Source organism: Silurus aristotelis (assembly GCF_946808225.1).
Source record: "Silurus aristotelis genome assembly, chromosome: 10".
Lineage (NCBI taxonomy): Eukaryota > Metazoa > Chordata > Actinopteri > Siluriformes > Siluridae > Silurus > Silurus aristotelis.
The window spans coordinates 13,426,665-13,447,136 of record NC_139583.1 but is presented as its reverse complement, the minus strand read 5'-3'; the positions used below and the strand labels follow the sequence as shown (position 1 = coordinate 13,447,136).

General features: G+C 36.5%; 1 protein-coding gene across 1 annotated transcript; it reads left to right on the top strand.

The window, feature by feature from the left end:
• The first annotated feature begins 7,281 nt into the window (after window positions 1-7,281).
• Window positions 7,282-20,043, top strand: cUnh15orf39 (chromosome Un C15orf39 homolog). Its single transcript, XM_083552043.1, has 4 exons — window positions 7,282-7,542; window positions 9,339-12,275; window positions 16,267-16,295; window positions 17,458-20,043. Exons 2-4 carry the CDS (start codon window positions 9,383-9,385, stop codon window positions 17,461-17,463), a joined length of 2,928 nt encoding a protein of 975 aa, XP_083408169.1. The 5' UTR covers window positions 7,282-7,542; window positions 9,339-9,382; the 3' UTR covers window positions 17,464-20,043.
• Window positions 20,044-20,472: the final 429 nt, after the last annotated feature.

Genomic DNA, 20,472 nt, shown 5'->3' with positions numbered 1-20,472 from the left:
AGAACATTCTTTCAGTCATTCAATGTCCAATTTTTGTGTGTTTTTGCCAATTTTGTTTGCATATAAACAAAAGGAACATTCATGTGTCTCAAAAACAATAAAAGACTGGGTATTTCCAAACTCTGACAGGCAATTTATATATCAAGTTTAAATCCAAAGCTTAAAACCAGTCAGCCCCCAGCATTAGCAATAACAATTAAAAGCCATTCAATAAGTACAAATTAATTTTATTAACTTATTTCAATGTACAATTATGTTTATGTTTAAAGTTTTAGTAAAACCCTTTTTTTTTTTTTGTCTGGACGCTGTGTATAAGATTTAAATGAAAACAAAATGCAAATGATTTGAAAATCTTATGAACTAATATTCTATTAAACTGAGGAAATCTACAATGTTAAGAAACAGGTTAAGAAAAGATTTCAAGAATATAAAAAAAATGTGTGCGCAAGGAACAAGGATGGAAATCAATACTGGATGCCCGTCATCTTCAGGACCTCAAGCAGCACTGCATTAAAAACAGGAATGATTTGGTAAAGAAAATCACTGCATGGGCTTAGTAACACCTTCAGAAATCATTATCTGTAAACACAGTTCACAGGGCCATCCACAAATACAGATTATAACTCTATTATGCAAAGAATGGATATATGTAAACACGTTCCAGAAACGCCTCAGTCTTCTCTAGGCCAAAGCTAATTTAAAATTTACTGAGGCAAATTAGAAAACTGTTCTGTGGTCAGACAAATCGAAATTTAAAATTCATTTGGAGACCATGGACTCCACATCCAGACTAAAGAGAAGAGGGACCATCCTGCTTGTTATAAGTTGTCAGTCTGTTGTAGCCATTTATTATCAATAGTAACAAATTCAATAACAAAGTTCAAATGCCAAGTAAAAGAAACAAACTAAGTTCAGATAAAAAAACAGTAAACACATACATGTTAAGTACTCTGTTGTATCATCTGTATAAAGCCAATCTTTTTTACTTTACACTCCCTTATCCACCACCATTATTTTTAAATGCCCAGGTTCTTCCTAATAAAAAAAAAAAAAATGGTGGAGGAGAAAATCCATCATTATTTTTTAAAGAAATAGCATGTGATTCATGACCCTCTGTTCTGAGCAACACTACAAAACTTGGCTTGGCTTCAAAATTGTTCTTTTTACACAATTATTACTTTTGACAAATCACCTAATTCAGAAAGTGTGTGAGGGAGTGTGCTGATTCTAATCACACATTAATCACACAAAAATATATTTCATGCAGGATAGAAACACATAAGAATACAAAAGGTTTAAAGGGAAAACCATCATCAGTCTAACAGATTGCATCTCTGATGGTATGTTGTGATTAGTACTTGTGGAATGGGCAGCTTTCATATCTGGAAAAACACCATTAATGCTGAAAGGAATTAAAAGGTTTTAGAGCATCAAAATCCAGATAATGTGGGGTTTTTTTGGTTTTTTGGGGGAGATTTTAGGAAAGACCTAGCATATTTCATCAAGATAATGCTAAACCACATCCTGCATCTATTACAACAGCATGGCTTCCTAGTAGAATAATCTGGATGCTGCCCTGCCTGCAGTCCGTACCTTTTACCAGTTGAAAACATTTGCTGCTTTTGAAATGAAAAATACGACAAAAAAGGCCCAGGACTGTTGAACAGCTGTTTATCCGGTATTATACACAAATGGCACAGTATTCCTCTCCCAAAACTGGTCTCTTCAGTTTCCAGATGTATACAAATTTTTGTTAAAAGAAGAGAGATAGTGGTAAACATGGCCCTGTAGAACTGTGAGACATGTTGCAGCCAAAATCCAAAAGTAGTCCAAAAATGATAAAATAATGCAATGATTTGTTTTTTTCAAGTTAGTATGTTTGTTTAAAGTACATTTAAAGCATGTTTTTTCTTGGATGTTGTTATTTCTGCATCTTTTGTTGAGATAAACTACAGTTTAAATGATAATCATCATTCAGTAAACAATGGGTCCATACAGTGATCTTATGACTTAGCTGAAAGCACTGAATCATTGCATCCCATATTGTAAAAGTTTCATGAGTCCATAATCATAAAGCATGTAATTGTAATACTGAAGGGTGTTGGTGTTTGTTAATAACACAATGATCTGGACAAGCATTTGAATTGCTTTTTAAGATATGTGCTTAAGATTGATTAAACAGTAGAGAATCCATCAGGTTTCAAAGTAATTGAATTTCATAGATTTCACACTAAAACACTTCTTGTGGAAATAAGGTCCTGTATATGGGACTTAATAATGTAAGGTCCTATGATTTTGATCTAATTTCAACAGTAGATAAGCAACAAATTCCCTTTTATGCAAGACTAGATAAGCAACACAAGTCGTTACTTGTTACTGTTGAAAGGGAAGTGTGACTTTCAGGCTTTCAGTTCTGCTTGCCTGGTGTGAAGTGTGAATGGCAGCTTAGATTGGCTGGTCAGGCTTGAACCAAGACTTTTCAATGTATTAAATGCATTCAGTCATATATTTCTGACTGTCCTGTATCGTGGTAAATAAAATAGATCAGTAGAATTTTTTTTTTTTTTGGGGGGGGGGGGGGTGTAATTTGACTCTGCTATTTCCTTTTACCTCCCATTAGACCAACTTTGTCACATCTGATTTGCTTAACAAAGCAGCTGTGGTGTTGAAGATGCGTGCTGCCTTGTGTATGGTTGCCACGTCTAAGCTTGCAACTTGTTCACTTGCAATTGGCTGCTGAGCTGTTGGTTTGGGGGAAAAAAAACAGACACTCGGGTAGGGAGGGAAACATTAATCAAGCAGAGGGAGTGACATCACAGGACCAGGGAGTAAACGGAGGAGGTGCAACTAGAGATGAGAAGCAAGATATAAACTAACCAAGTCCTGGTCAGTTTACTGATGTGCATTGTGGATGGGAATAAGGGATGTGTGCTCTGGTACCTTTTCCTCGACAGGCAGCTTCACAAAGAATTGTACTATTATCCCAATTTGCACTCCACGAATCCTTCTAAGAAAAGAAAAAATAATAATTATATATATATATATATATATATATATATATATATATATATATATATATATATATATATATATATATATATATATATATTATATACTCTCCTTATCCTAGAGTCATGTGATTGTTCCCCAACAGAGGTGAGGTGTCACCATGGTTGAATAAACACTTCTGATATTTCCTCTTGCTGTCCTTTGGGAATGAAGGGAGCCCCACTCACAACACCACCCACCCTTGTGCTGTTCCCCCAGGTAGATTACAGGTATCACAGACTTGGCTGATGTAACTCTATGGTGGAGTGAACTCATAGCAGGCACTGGCACTGGAACATGTGTTGATTAAGCTTCCTCAGAAAGAACTGCACAAGTTTAGTGGGATAAAGCTGGGGGGGTCATCACAAGAAAGCACTTGTGATTTTAACATCTGCAAGCATCTCAGATGCCAACAATGATGGCAAAAAACCAAGCACACAACATTGTAGAATCAATTATATTTCTTTTAAATGTTATACATATAATCCCTAGCTTTAGGGTAAAATACATATAAATGACAATGGGTGTGCAAATGCAAACCTCATGATATTTTACTGTAAGTGCAGTTATTTACATTTCCTGACGCCACATTGCTTCCAGTCTGCTATTTGAAGACCTGTTATACACACTCTATGCTGAAATGTATATATAAAGACCAAACATTTAAGAATTAAGATAGCTGTAATAATACCATGATGCTGTAGTTTCAAAACAGCTCTATATCCTAGTAGTACAATTGAGGCTGGAACTTGTCAGTGTTATTTCTTACAAATAAGATTAAAAGATGCACTGGGCACTGCTTTCTGTGTGCTCTCTCCCATCTAGCTGTTTTAATTATACTTCCTCTTCTATTTAGAATGACCTATTTTTCTTAAGAATGGGACCCTATGAGGGTATATAAACCATGATTCTAAACAGGTCATACTCATACATATTCTGGACTGATCGGTTTAGCTTATGTTTCCAAAATGTTGAGTGTTTTTCTTTTTTTGCATACAGTATATGGTTTAATTATAGGGGTTTATTTAAGGGTCTCTTGTTGGCACTTATCGACTGGCAGTTCTGATACCAAGACAACAAACAGTGTAACGTGCCATGTGGTCTTCCTCAGAGAGAAACCAAGCTTAGGAGCAGAAACCAAAAACCCAAGGGGGTCTCATGGACAGCAACAGCTTGTCTAGACTACGATTCAGTAATCTCCAAGGATTAACAATTATATAGTGCAATTACATGCACTTCCACCCAAGACAATATGACATATAAGAACCTGCTTTTAACATAAAACAGCTGAATCTTTAAAACTACCTGCCAAATATGATGTAGCTCCACCTTTTGCTGGCAAAACAGCTCTGACACATCGAGGCATAAACTCCACAAGACCACTGAATGTCTTCTGGTTCTTAAATCCTGAATGTTTTGAGGTAGGTTTAAGCACATCCCACAGATGCTGAATCAGTTGTCTTCCCTTGGACCATTTTTGGTAGGTACTAACCACTGCATAACAGGCACACCAAACAAAACTTGTCATTTTGTACAATCTTTGACCCAGTTGTCTAGCCATCACAATTTGGCCCATGTCAAACTCCTCACACTTGCTCATTTGTCCTGCTTTTCTGGAATATTTAAAACTGATCTATATTTTCTTATTGTTTATATTATATGCATAATCTATAATGAAGTTATGAAGAGGTAGTAAAATATGGTAAATAAAAAATAACCAACATGTATTCAGTTAATTTATTTAAATTCTTGTCTGAGAATATAACCACATATTTTTCACTGTCTGTGTTGGGAGTAAGTCTGCCTATTAAAATTTATGGCAATGGAATGTGTTTTAACTAGGGCTGCACTACTCTTAAATGTTAATCAAAAGAAAGGGCAAGAGGTGACCTTGACCGAAAATGGTATTGTTGGGGAAACCAAGACCAATATTGTTGGGAAAACCTTTTTTGGTAAAAAGAAAAACCAACATTAACTTGATGAGATCAATGTATTAAAAGTTGGACCAGATCTTTTTAAACTGCTGCTGTTTTGCTTTTGTTTAAGCAATAGAATTTTACTTTTATAATATCTACTGTTTGTAGTCCACATCAACTAATCTAGTGGGAGTATGAGAGAATTTGATAAAGGGGTAGCAAAAGCAATTTCGAACTTTTTGTCTTATTTTAATTGCGCTGTTTATTTATTTATTTATTTATTTATTTATTTATTTATTTATTTATTTATTTATTTATTTATAAATGACCATATCCAGGAAATTTTATTTTATTTTAAAAAGTTAATGAACCAAGATGATCTGGTTAATAATATATTTTTTCTGACACACACACACACACACACACACACACACACACATAGAAGTTGCGGTGTCAACAACTCCACAACTTCTGTCTTCTGTAATTTGAAAATATTCCAGTCATGTCCATTAACATGCAACACCAAACTTCCTCTTAAAAACAGGCCATGACACAAATACAAACTAACCCAACTTCTAAGATATAAAGTGAATAAATAAAGAGATGATGAAATTTTAGCAGCTGATGCAATTATAATCTTGGTTTCATGAGTAAACTACACTCACAGGAAATAAAGTGTGCTGATATCAATGGTGGACAGAAATGAAGTAAATGTAATTCATTACTGTACTTAAGTAGCTTTTTTGCATATCGTGAGAATTTTACTTTAACTTTACTACATTTTCAAGTCAAATATCTCACTTTTTATTCAACAACATTTTGTCAGTCATTCCTTTTTATTTATAAGTGGGAAAATGCATCTGGCCAAACATGCAGCAAGCCACCAATAGGGTAGAGCGTGCTTTGTTTTGAACTTGTTTTGATTACTGCTTGGTGGTATCTACTTAGCTCCAACTAGCTACAGTTCACCATCAGTTCAACAACAAGCAGAACATTTACAGAGGAATGATAGAAGAAACTCCTGACTCTGACTCGCTACAACACCTGTGGCTTTATTTGCATGATTCTTTTGAAGTATTTGAAAATAATTGATAATTTATCAATTGATAAGTTTAAGATAGCAATCAGTGTTTGACTAATTAATATCATAACATTAATAGATTGATGTGCTAAGAGTAGCATTAGAGTCTTTTCAAATTAACTGCGTCGATTAAGCACAGAGTCTTGTGACAAAAATTATAATAAGACATTATAGTCAGAATCAATATTTGGATACTTAAGTACATTTGAAGGCAAATACTTTTGTACTTTTAGTCAAGTGAAAAAAAAGGTTAAAGGGAGCACATTCAATAAACTTTATTTACAAAGAAATAACAGTGTCTGCGAAGATTCATTCCAAGCAACATCTACACTCCATCAAGACAAGAAATATACATCAGTGTCAAAGAAGAAGAACTTTATTATGCAGAAACAAACAGGCAGTTCTAAGGAAACGCCCATTCGCTTTTAGAGTAGTCATTTTTGCAACTATTACCTTATTAAACACTGACTATCCATTATTCTGATATATGTATTATTCTTGACAGATCAACACTTCAAAAGTTAATTCAAAGTGCATTGTGCTCTCTCATGTTTCAAATATGCTGATTTGACTGTGTACCACAAAAAAGTAGATGTAATACATGGGAGAAAAACCTTATAATGCAAATGCATAAAAAGGAAAAAGCAACATAGTCCCAGGGACATTGTCATGTTGAAACAGGATTCAGTCTCCTAGTTTAAGCAAAGGGAAAATTCAGTGCTTTCGCATCTAAAGACATTCTACACAATTGTATGCCTCTAACTTTGGGCTAGAAGTTTGGGGAAGAAACACACATGGCTGAAACTGTCAGAGGTCTCATAATTTTATCAATTTAGTCAATATGTAAATCATATAAATACAATAAATCATGAAGATAATAATGAAGTTATTCATAAGCACAAAAGCTAATCAGTATCATGGTTGAATATTGCAACTGAATGTTTAAGGTCAAGAAGACTTGGCACCATAATTGTTATTTTTATTTTTATTTAAAAATAAATAAATAAATCATGGGAAAATGCGAAAAAAAAACAAAATGCCAGCTTGATAAAAAAAATGATGCAGTAAAAAAACAAAAAAAAACAAATCTATGGCATCACTGATATAAAATGCTTTTTGCAAATGCTCTTAAGCAAATAAGCGCTTCACAATTTTGTGGCTGTTAATGTTTAAAAGCAAACACACACACACACACACACACACACTGACATTAGTGCTTTGCTTCAGCAGTAACCTTTAGATCCTCCCTCTTCTTCTGTCATGTTGTAATTGGTTAACCGTGTGCCAACAGCTTACATACTTTTGAACTGACGCCTACAAACTCCTGAGAAAGGAAATAAGGCAGTACTATCTGCGCTGCCTTCACCACATCTCCATCCCCTAAAGTTCTCCAAACGCTTTCTCTGGAATTAGAAGAATAATGACTGACTTTCGCTTTTCGGTTTTGGCCTAGTTTAACTGAGGCTGGAGTTGGATGAACAGGGTTTTCTCTCCTCGGTAAGTTCAAGATGATATGTGTTGTTTATTAGGATAGAGGATACAAAAAAAAACCATCCAGAGTCTTCATCCTGCGTTTGTCTTTTTGGTGTTGCAGTTTTGAGCAGGTGAGTTTGGTTTGGGATGAGCTTTCAGCATCTGCTTGGACTTGGAGAGCACATGAGAGCCAAGAGAGCTGCCCGTGTGCTGCGCGTTAAGAGACGAGGTCTCATCAATTCAAACGCGGATTAAACATTCGCAAACGTGTGGAGACGCTTTAAACACTTACTGAAAGGGGTAGTTTGACTTTAGCATGACGGAAAACTGCTGACTTTAGAGAAGTGTGTGTGTGTTTTGGGCTGAAAGTTGTTAAAGCGGATTGTAGATGTTGACGGAAGTTTCCTAAGTGACTCTAAACTAAAGATGGACTCGTGGGTTTGCGCTGTTTGCTGGCTGCGTGGGTAGCGGCATCTGCACTGGGTATGCATGCATGCAGACTGCGCTTACACGTGAAAACAAATATTTTCCAGTTCCGAGTTATAAATAGATCATTTTATAGGTATAGGTCTTTTTTTTTCTTTTTTTTTTTATTGTCGCACAAGTCCCCGTCTATTTCTCGAGATGAAAATCAGAAATGTTTCATCATGACCCTCCGGAATATTCTCTCCCCCGAGCCACAGACTCTTCACCACCCAAATACATATTAAGTACACGGACTAGATTACTATTAGACTGGACTATTGTATGATAAACTGCCTTGGTAAAGAGCACTGAGCTATTTGGGATTGAGCCTAGAACTCTCAGGGAAATATAGAAGCACTTTTCATACTTTAATGTACACGAGTACGTTTATGAATTTTGGGAATAACATACACATGATTTATGACACAACAACAGGTTACATGTATTAATCTATAAATCAAAATATGACCACCCAAGTCACTATTAATTGGGTGTTTTCTTTTACAAGTTCAATATAAACACACCTAGATGTCAGCAAAGTATTAACCAAACAGGCAGTTATAATATAATGTTAAATATTTTCTCATTTAGATCTGTATATATATATATGATTTAATTGAATATTAAAGTCTACGCTCCCCCTGTTAAAAGGCAGGTTTTTGTAAATGTAAAAAAAAAACCAAGATTAAGAAACCCAGTTTAGGTGTTGTCCATGCACTGGGATGCATGTTTTTCTTTGTTTTGCTACATGATGATGTGGATATTCAGATGGTGCCACCCTGGTCAAGCCCCGGGAAACTGGTTTTAGTGACTGACATGTAGTGTTACATACCAGCAATATGTAAAAAGGGGTTTTTCAGATTGTTACTTAATGATGCCTCAAAATATTAGCCGTGAATTTACTCAACTGCTTTTCAGTTGTTTTAGTGAATTAGAATGGCTAATGTGGCGTACATTGTACACAACCTCAAGTTAATTACAAGTAATTTAATAAAGGGATTTATTCTTTTTAATCTTTAATAGGTCCAGGTGTGGTTTGTTCCATTACTGGCTCCATAAACCTAAGCATACAAAAGAATATGCCTTAGGCTGTTATCCTGTTTCAAGAAAATCTAACCTTTTATTTATAAAAAAAAATTTAGAAATACAAAATGGTCTAGACAAAGGCTTATTTTGTCTTTTAAATTTCTTTTTTTCATATTCTGTGAAAATGTTTTTTATCTTAATCATATTTTTTGCCTTTGTAATGATGTATTATAGTAGTGTAAATGTAATGGAGAAAGCTCAGTGTTCAAATATAATTATCCCTCCAGTAAAAATGTTGCCATCTGACTTGTTTCTTTGTCTTTTAATAGGTGATATCAGGTGTGAATATATAACCTTAAAAAAGGATCGAATAATGAACAGCAAGCGGGTGCAGAGTTTCGTGGATCCTTTACCTCAAGGCAAGAGAGCAAGACTAGAGGATACTGTGAGCACTTCAGGGCTTTCCAAAGTCAACAGCTTGCCTCAGTACTCCCAAGACGAGTCTTTACCCTACAGACACACCTATATGTCTTGCACTCTCGGTGGACATGAGGCTTTAGATCTTCCCTCAACATGGAGTCCCTCAAGGATTTTTGTGAGAAATGGAGGGAGCCCTGTGGTTCATGCTTCAGCCACAGAGGGGTCACTTACAAATCAAGTCATTTACAGGCCTGAAAATATGAATTACCCTGAGGACAATGGCTCCCCCACAGTAGCAGATACAGTACCAGCAAAGCAGAAATTTGGCTACTCTACTAGAAGTCTGAGTAAGCAAAGCCTTAGTAGTGCAGGATTAATGTCCCCTGTTCCTTTTAGGAAAGTTCCTGTAGGTTGCACAAGCTTATCACCCTCAACAGCAGAAAAATCTGGTGGACTTGCTATTCCAAAACCAGTGTATGGACATGGTCCTTGTTGTGCTAGCCAAAAGTGCATAGTGGGACACGGTTATAGTATGGACCAAGGATTGCAACGGGTGCCCCCACAAGTGTTTGATGATGATCGGATAACCTACTATGGTCACTGGACATGCATGAATAAAAAGGAGTCTGAAGCCTTGATGCAGCAGAGATTATTGTCATTTAAGCATTGTGGAGAGAGGGCACCATTAAAAGATGTAACCACAGACGGGTACCATAGTCTCAGCCCAAGCGTACCTGAAAGGTTTTCTGCTTTTTCTGATCCACGCCATAGCAACTATATATATAACCACGCTCACCCAATTGTCCTTTCTGCACCAGATCACTGCCAACGTTTCCAGATGCCCCGACAGGCACATAAGGATCGGACTCCTATGTATGAACAAATGCCTGAGGTTCAATATGGAACGCACATGCAGATTTATCAAGATGGGTGTCCTCACCCATCTAAGTATCGAGATATACCGCAACATTCCTTGCTTTATTGTCCAAAGAATAACATTGATGTTTACAAACCTGATAATTCTCAGCAAACATCTGGGCAGCACCCTATTCTTCATAATATCTTTAGAGATTTCAGGAATCCCTACACTGTGGTCCCTCCCGGTCACCCAGCTGTTAGGAATGTACCTGCCGATCCTGCTTATAGAACACACTTAAATAGACAAATGAACCCATTCAATAAGAGACAGTTTTGTCCTCCTGTTATGCAACAGATCGAACAACCCCTGGACTTTTCTATTCGGCGAGAGCAGAATGCAGTCTCCAACCAGGAACTACCTTCTCAATCACAGCTTGGAAATAAAGGGACTTTGCATCAGAATAACCCCCAAGCCCACTATTTGGTTTCAAATAATTTACATCATCAAAATTCATCCATTCAATGTCGAGGGCAAGATAATTGTCTTATTAATAGTCACAATCACACAGCCTCTCCACCATTCACTAGGGATATATTCAGTAAAAATCAGAGTTTATGTTTTTTAGACAAACCAGACAGTGGTGCTGTCCTATCTAAAAAGCATATGGTGAAACCTGACAAAAGCCATGAAAACGATTATTTGGCTAAAGTTAAAATGCTACAACTGAATGCAAAAGAAATTAATCACTCTTCTTCCCCTCCTATGCCAGTAATTAACAAAGTCTTTAGTCTGGCCCCCTACAAAGCCTACTTAGAAGCTACAGGTGTATTGTCACCTGCACAAGATCCCAGTTCTCCGATGCTGGCACCTGACTCTAAGCCAACAAAAGATGAACCAGAAGTGCAAAATATAGATCCTAAAAAAAATGTGGACATGGACATATTAAGATTAAAACTAAAAAAGGAGAAAATAGAGCCCGAAGAAAATGCATGTCAGTCAGGAAAAGAAAGCCACAGTCCTGTTAATAGTGAAAACAATCATAATGTAGGTGTTAAAAAGGAACAGGACCATTTAGAATCGACAGATGGTGACACTGCTATAAAGAATGCTCTTTATTCAGATTTAAAACCAATCGCAACTGAAACTCCAAAAAAAAACCTTGATAGCAATATTACGTGTAGTGTGATGGATGGCGTTGCTATGCCAACTCAAAACGGTGACCAAATGCAATCTGATTTTCCATCCCATTTGTCTGGAAAATCCCAAAGTCCAACTCTGACTGATCAGGTGACATTTTCTCAAAATAAAATCCCTCCTCATTGCCTTAAACTGACTAGCTTTAAAATAATTTTGCCTGACATCTTCAAAACACCTGTGTCCCCTGTTCCTGAGGTTCTTAATTCTCCTGTTGAGAATAAAGTTGCCATAAGCAGTAGACAGGCCCGGTATGAGTTCATGGAGTTTCACCAGTCACTCTGCAGACTAATATCAGGCTGCATTTCTCAAACCTCAGATTGTGAGCTCAGGAACTGGTTATCCAGGTTGGACCCGGATGAGTCTGCTTCTCATTCAGCTAAAACCCAAAAGGTTTCATGCCTTCTGGGCTCGAAGTCTAGGGAGGTGTGGATGAAAAATGAAGAGACTGCACGAGCACTCCAGAAAGTTCTTTACCAGCTTAAGAACTATGTCAGAATTCAAGAGTGCCCCTTTCCTCATGTCATCAGAGCTGGTGCTGTGTTTATCCCTATGTTGGTGGTCAAGGAGCTGCTGTTTCCTCAGGTCCAGGGCACATTTATTGACCAGGTTCTACAAGAGCATCGAGTAGAGTTAAGACCAACCACACTGTCTGAGGAGAGACAGCTGACTCAGCTCCACAGACGGGCATTTTCATCTAAATTAAGGAGGCTTCTGTCCCTCAAACACCTGCCAGATATCTATCCAGATATCCTCAACCTCCTCTACTATGCTGATGTCTGCAAAGTCCTTGGTGAGTTGAGGATAATTTTTCAAAACTAGTTTAAAACTGAATCTTCAAAGGAATGCAGAAATGTACCACCGTGGCCAAAAGTTTTGAGAATGACACAAATATAAATTTTCACAAAATCTGATGCTTCAGTGTTTTTAAATCTGTTTGTCAGATGATGATACTATGACATACTGAAGTATAATTACAAGCATTTTTATAAGTGTCAAAGGTGTTTATTGACAATTACATTAAGTTTAAGCAAAGAGTCAATATTTGCAGTGTTGACTCTTCTTTATCAAGACCTCTGCAATTTGCCCTGGAATTCTGTCAATCATCTTCTGGGCCACATCCTGACTGATGGCATGATCAATGGCACTTTTTTTCTTATCCGGACAAGTTTTTTTCCGGCTGCCCCAAACATTCAGAACAGAGATTCATCAGGGAAAATGACTTTACCCCAGTCCTCAGTAGTCCTATCCCTGTAGCTTTTGTAGACTATCCGTCTGTCCCTGATGTTTTTCCCGTAAAGAAATGGTTCCTTTGCTGCCCTTCTCGACACCAAGCCATCTTCAAAAAGTCTTCGCCTCGCTGTGTGTGCAGATGCACTCACATCTGTGTTTCCTTGCCTGTAACCAGGGTTAACAGAGGAAGAACAATGATTTCAAGCACCACCCGCCTTTCAAAGCTTCCCATCTGTGATTCTAACTTAATCAGCATGACCGAGTGATCTCTAGCCTAGTTCTCGTCAACATCTCACCTGTGTTCATGAGAGAATTACTGACATAATTTCAGCTGGTCCTTTTGTGGTGGGGCTGAAATGCAGTGACAAAAAAGAAGGACTTTGCAATTAATTGCAATTTATCTGATCATTCTTCATAACATTCTGGAATAGATGCAAATTGACATCATTAAAACTGAACCAGTAGACTTTGTGAAAATTTATATTTGTGTCATTCTCAAAGTTTTGCCCACCACTTTATACATTTCGCACTAAAACATTGCAGATTATTGACACCAATAATGGGAATAATATATGAATTTTATTTCTTTGGCATTTATACAGGTTATTCAGCATGTATTTTAGTTTTAGTTCATTTCTGCATGTTCTATATGTTTAGTGCATAATACAGTAATCCCCCGCTTTACCGCAGTTCGAAACCCACGCCCCCAGGTTTATTGTGTAATTGCATTTGCCAGATAACTCATTTGTTTGGCTGATTTTCCCGGTCTCTCGCGGATAGCACGATAGACCAAAAACTTACAGGGAATTGTTTTCATGAAGTTTTATGTTGAAATGATAAAATATTAATAAAAATCTAATTATAAAATTTGGTAAAATGTTAATACACTACAAGAATAAAAAGGAATGCGGTAATGTGTATCTTTAACTCGGCCACTTTTTTGATGTCATTGGACACTTCAACCAACAAACAAAAAGAAACTACGCATAGCCTACACTACTACAGAACTGTATACTGTACAGTACATGTACTCACTATAAATTTGATAGTGTACTTTTTTTCTTTCAATTTACTCAAAATCCATCTCACTATATTCTTGCAAATGTTTTCTGTGTGTGAGATGATTTACGGCTTAAACAATTAAAAAAAAGCATCCGTTTATCGAGGGTTTTTTTGTTTATCGCGGGCCGTTTTGGAATGTAACCATCGCAATAAGCGGGGGATTGCTGTACACATTATGTTCCATGTAATAACTCAGCATATGCTACTTCAAAGCTTTGCTAGTAGATGTAAATGGAAGTCATAAACTAGGGGTTTACAGATCTGGTACATAACGCACCTGCAGCTTTTCATGCCAAGCATAAGGCTCTTCTCATTACATAGTTTATTCATCTGATCTTCGTCTTTACATGACGCTTAGGTGTGGCTGGAATGAAAATGTATACCAATGTCTTCCTTTGCAAATTAGATTGGAAACCATTAATATGCATGAAACCATAATGAATCTAATATAAATTCTAATTACAAGCATGGTAAAGTATGAAAAAATGGCTCTCATGCATGACAAAAAATGCTAATAAAAGTAAAAAATTTACTTAACTTAGAGCTTAACATGACTGAATACCTCACCTATCTTTTGCATGCAGGTCAGTTATAAACAGTGAGGGGATTGAAAGAGTGCTTTTAAAAAGTTTTGCATTTAATCGTCTTTTTTCCGCTTGAATAAGAAGATAAGTTTGGTTATTCCTCTGAATTGGATCATGTGGAGCCAGTTTCCTCATCTCATGTAAACTGGCATGTTTACAAGTTATTTATGTCTTTAGCCAACATAAATACTCTAAAGCATTAAAACTCTTTTATTATCAGCTGATTGATGTGCTGTATGTCCAGTTAGGAGCTGTAGTTTATGTATATTCTATGTATCACTTTTAAAACGGTAATCATAGGGCCTGAACAGTAAAGCAGGTTTTTTGACCCACCACTTTAAATGGAACTTGAAATAGATTTTACTTGAAAGATATTCTCTTAAATTGTGTTTGGCTGGTAGTAGTGGTGGTGTTGAGCACTAATGCATCATTCTAAATATCTCTAATAGGTGTTTAGTTCAGAGTTTGAGTTAACACACGTAACCATCACACCACAATCAACAACATTTTACATTACAACATTTTACATTACATTTTTTAATTCCCTGTGGATTGTGATCTTGGAAGAGACCCATTCATCAGGATAGTAAAGATACATCATAGTTTAAAGGTCAGAAGAATATTGTACTAATTTACAATGACTTCATCTTCTAGGAGCAAAAGCAGACCCCAGCTCCACTTTTGTTTTTGTTTTTTATTTGTAATTCCGTTTTTGCCTTGATGGTCATTTTGATAAGATCAGTATACAGGGGTAATTGGGATGATAGTTAACACATTTTTAAGAAATAAGGATGGGTGAAAACCAATGACCTTCTTTCATTTTCTTTACATTTACCAATAGAAAATAACATTTTGTTAGATATTGCTACAAGTGCTTGTTTGAGCAATTTCTAACTGTACATCTTTGAGATTAATTTTTTCCAGAACATTCCACCAAGACATTTGATTAAAAAATGGGATACTAAATTTTCAGCTTTCGTGCACTAAAGTTGGAGCTTGTTCAACCTGTTAGGAATGCAAACAGTAGATGTGTCTAGCAATTAAGTGCTACATGTGCTGAGAAAGCAACCGGTTATACTGCAGTGCAGATGAATGTCAACTAACTTGTCAGAAAGTGTGCGTCATTTGTTGTATAACTTTAGGGATCAGAAATTAGTTCTAACTGAAACATGAATTGTGGGTTAACATAAACGTGCCCCTTGTAATATGTTGTGTTTTAAACAGTAATTCAAGCTTAAGCTCATTCACTATGACTCGTGTGACGTGCGTTGCACAGAATGTAAGACTAACAATAAACAGGTTTTTTTTGGTTTGTTTTTTTAAGTAATACCTAGAAAACATATGTGATATGAATGTTGCATGTTCACAAACAAGGCTCCTGACATAAATGTTAAATGTCTTCAAACCCAAAAAAAAGGGCATCAAATCGATGGTTTCTTTTTTTTTCTAAACATATGTGTAATTAATTAATTATTAGCCTTGGATCATGTGGAGTATATGCAATACGAGTCACTGTGTATGGGCTGTTACTATAGAACCAGTAATGTAGTAGAATAAGCATATGAATATCATATCATATTCATGTAGCTATTGTGGAAGTAGCTAGAACTACTTCCAGATTCATCCTCTGTCTCTTTTTTATTTCTTTAACTGTCTGAAGAGTCACAGAGTCTGAGCCATTCTACAATAATTTATTGAAAATACTAAAATGACATGCATTGGTCTTTTGTCCCCCACAAACCGTAAGTATTGCATATTAAGGGAAATTATGCTTAAAGATTAAAGATATTTGAATTATTTTTCTGCAGTTCTTTCTTTTATTTTTTACAATTTAATCTTTATTTGTAATTTTTTTTTATTTCACTTGTTTTATTTAGTTTTGAAATCCCTTTTTTTATTTTGCAGATTCTGCTCCTACAGAGGATGCACAAAAGGTACTTCCTCTTCCTCTGCTCCCCCACACTGCTTCTTCTGTTCACTTATTTCACTCATTAAGCTAAGCTTTTATTAGCTAGTCTCTCTTATCTTTATGCTCTTGGCTGTAAGTACAGCTTCAAGTTTGATCGGTAAATGTAGAGAAGGCTACAGGAAAAACATAATCCCACTGATGAACTGTTGCATGTAAAGCCACCTTTGCATAATGTGTTCGGATGCTGTGGCAAGCTGTAGGAAGTGATGTGGTTGGGATCTCTGTCTAACCTGTTGCACACACACCCCACCCCCAGCAAGGAAGGATCTTGGGCGTCTGTTGATAAAACAGCACAGGTGTTTACTTGGCCTAGTTGCCATCTGCAGTTTCCTCCACTTTTTCAAGTTTTTTTTTTTTTTTAAACTTCCTTTTACTCCATATATGCAGGAGACTTAACAGAAATGTTTTTTTATTATTATTTTTTTATACCATCAAACTTTTGAGCTAGCTTTTCCTTAATTGCATTGGATAAATAAATCGATTGTCATTTTCTAATTTATTTTCACTCAGGCTTCTGAGATTCTGAGATCTCCAGATTCTGGAGATGTTCTGCTTGCTCATGCTTGTTTTCAATCTTTTTTTACATTTTCTATTTGCATATTCTTAATCTTGCCAAGTGATGTTCACATTGTTTCCTCAATCTGTTTTCCCCTCTGGTCTTCTTTGGTACGTTTATACTGCTAATGAGTTTTTTTTTTTTTTTATCCACTACTAATTTTTGCTAAAGTATTCCACTTTGGGAGTAAAATGTAGTATTGATGATAATTGCATATTATTTTATGCTGTTTCACTGAACTGTACTGCTTTTTTCTTTTTTTTGCTGGGATGGAACCCCTCATGCATGCATGTTTTGTTCATATTAGTTCTCATTCCCTTAAAAATAAATGTCTTTTCAACATGATTTAGGATACATCATAAGATGAGGTTTTTTTGAGTATAAGGGTCTAAAGTTATTACAGGCACCTTTTCATGTTCAAGGTATTTACCAAAGTTACCAAAAAGTTAATTTTTTGTGCTCTAAAGGGTTTTACCACAGTGTCAAAGAATGTTTAATTTAGTACTAAGAGTGGTGCATTGATTAAAAAAATAAATAAATTGACAGTAACTTTGCGCTTCTTTCCCTCTAGGAATAGAAGCGAACAGCCTTTTGAAAAAGGAGTGTATGCAATGCTCTGATGAACTTCAAAGTTCATTTAATGGGTTCGACATGCACTGCATATCGCCAAGTCCACACACGACAGATACTGAGGACCTGAAGCAAACCTCTTGCCAGAAAAATCTTCGGACCAAAGGGAGGGTAAAGGGTGCCTGCAAGAGGAGGTTTTTAGGAGACGACACTTCCTCCGAAGAAGACGGACCTGCTGAGGAATCTGAAACCTGGACTTTCACCAGCTGTCTAGAGGTAGAAAGTTGGGAAAATGTATCTGCAGCCTGCACCAATGTAGAGGCTCACATTGAAGTGAAGATAGAGTCTGATGCTGAGCAAGGGCCTGAGAATTCCTGGGGGCGCCCCTTGACCTCTGATGACCTCTCATCAGAGAGCACTGACGTGGATACAGAGATGACCTCGTTGTCATCATATGAAAAACATGCACCCAGTAGCACTAAGAGGCGCTCGGATATGGTTCTAAAGCTCAAGAAAGTCTACCACACCAAAGGCCGACGAGGCCAAGTGTCTCATTATCAGAGGGTCCCTGACCAGTCTAAGGTTCAGAGACGGAGACACAGACGCTACCACAGAAAAAAGAAACATAGAAGCTCAAAGTCTAGTATACGACACAGACTGAGGAAGTTCTCCTCAAGGCCAAAGCTCTGCCCTTATCTCTCTACCCAGTGTACTTCAGAGAATAGGAGGAGATGGGTACTGCGCTCGGCTGTACAAAACACCCACCAGGCCATAAGGAACAGTTACCCAGACCTGGTGGGCAAAAGGATCCGCCATCTGTATGAAGAAAACGATAAGACAGAGGTGTGGTACAAGGGTGTAGTCCTGCGTATCCATGAGTCTCATCCCAACCCGCTGAAGACTGTCTATGAAGTCAAGTATGACAGTGAGCCAGAATGGCAGTACTACTTAGAGCTGCTGGTGGATTACAAGAAAGGGTGGCTTGAAATCGAAGCCTGAAGAATCTTTTTGTAGTGTATAGACGGATTATAGATGTATAAAGTCATGTACATTCTTCTAAAACTGTGAACTTTATTCAGTCTTTGCATTTTTAGCATGAATATTTTTATCATGCTTTTTAATTCTGTTACAAACTGTTTTTTTAATACATTATATTTATGAAAATTTGGGCCTATTTAAAGCTGCTGTGCTGGTTTTGATCAATTACGACATTGACCAAACATTGCAGGTGCTCTATATTTCAGGACTTTAATCAAGTATCAGAAAACTTTTACCTTGTATGTTTACCTTTTTTTAATTGTATCTGTTACTTATAGTGTTTAAATCAGCTAGTGGGTATAAAGTGCCTTTCCAGTTTCTGTTTTTAAAAAGTTTGCTTTGAATAATGAGGGAAACTAAATGAACAGTCTATCAAGATCCAGGTGTAGCAGAAACCTGAAATAGAAATACTTATTCTATGGCTTTCTACATCCTGTTCCCCCCCCCCCCCCCCTTTCCTTCTGATAACCCTCTTCACTGCGTTTGCTGATGTAGTAAATAATGTTACAGCTCCCTCTTATGGGTAAATTAAGAAAAGAGGCATTGACAGTTATCCACTATTAACAGATTTCTGCAGGTTAAAGAAACCCCAGTGCACTGTATGAAATTGTAATGCTCTTCAGATTTATAAAGTACAACACAGAGCAAAAAGAACTGACCAAAAAATAAAAGTTTTTGCAACATTTTGCACTTTAATATTAATTTTCTCCAAAACAGACAACTAATTTATTTCACATTTTACACTATGTATATAAGAAACCAAACATTTGAATAGCATAAAGATATGTAGAAAAGTATTAAAACCTTTTTTTTTTTTTTTTTTTAAACCAAATGAAAGTAGCTGCTTTTTTTTTGTATTATTATTATTTTAAACTGTGAACGTTACACTGGCAGACTACGAGACAAGAGTGAATATACTGAGATTGTGGAGGAGCTAGATGCAGTGACGTCCAGACTGATCTGCAAGTAGGACGCAGCCTGCAAATCATTCTGGCTGTATTTCTTTTTCTACAAACTCCACTTCTAAATGTGAAGGGAACCACGAGGACTGAAAAATCTTTGACCAATTCCAATTAGTAGAACTAAAATTTATCAAATTAGCAATGGAAGACCCTTCACTGCTCTCAGCCATCTAGGTACTTCATATGCACATGGAACACCTTGATAAAGGACAACTCTATTGACATCTCTCTCTCCTCCCATACACACAAACACACAAATTAGGAAATGCCTTTTTAAATCAGTTTTAATAACATATTGTAATGCACTCCACTTCTGTCCAGACCATTTCCTGCTCTGCTTAAATCACCCCCCCCCCCCACACACACACACATACACACACTCCATTTTAGAAGCAATCAACACTGTGACGTTCTTGAAATCCTAACGTGTTAAACCAAACGCACAACTCCAAGCATAAAAACATCTTGGCTCGAACATATCTGCTAACAGAATGCTACCTAACTATTAAAGCTCTTAATGAAACTCGTGACGCATGTCCTCATGTGTATAAAGGTGTCTCAGGGTAAAGTACTACAAAAAATAAAAATTATAATTCAGCGCAACCTGTATTTTTTTTTTTTTTTAAAGGGGATCAGCACTTTTACAATGAGAATCTTTAATACACATGACCCCTGAGCTAAACATGAAGTTTCACAGCAAAACGCGAGATGACGGACTACCAGATCTGCACAGTTCAATATACGCATGTGCTTGACATTGGCTCAGTGCAGACGGCCTGCTTTTACTAATGCTATTAATTAAACAGTTCCACTCATACATGTCGATGCCTTCGAACCTTCCAATCAATTGCACCAAAAAATTTTTTTTTGGGAAGAACAGGAACCTTAAGAGAGAGATGCAGAGCATATAAAAGGTTACATCCATGCAAACGTATTTATAATAGTAGTGTTTGTGTGCATGTAACCTTAGATATATTTATATAAATATAATGAGTGAATGTCACTCAGTTTCGGTT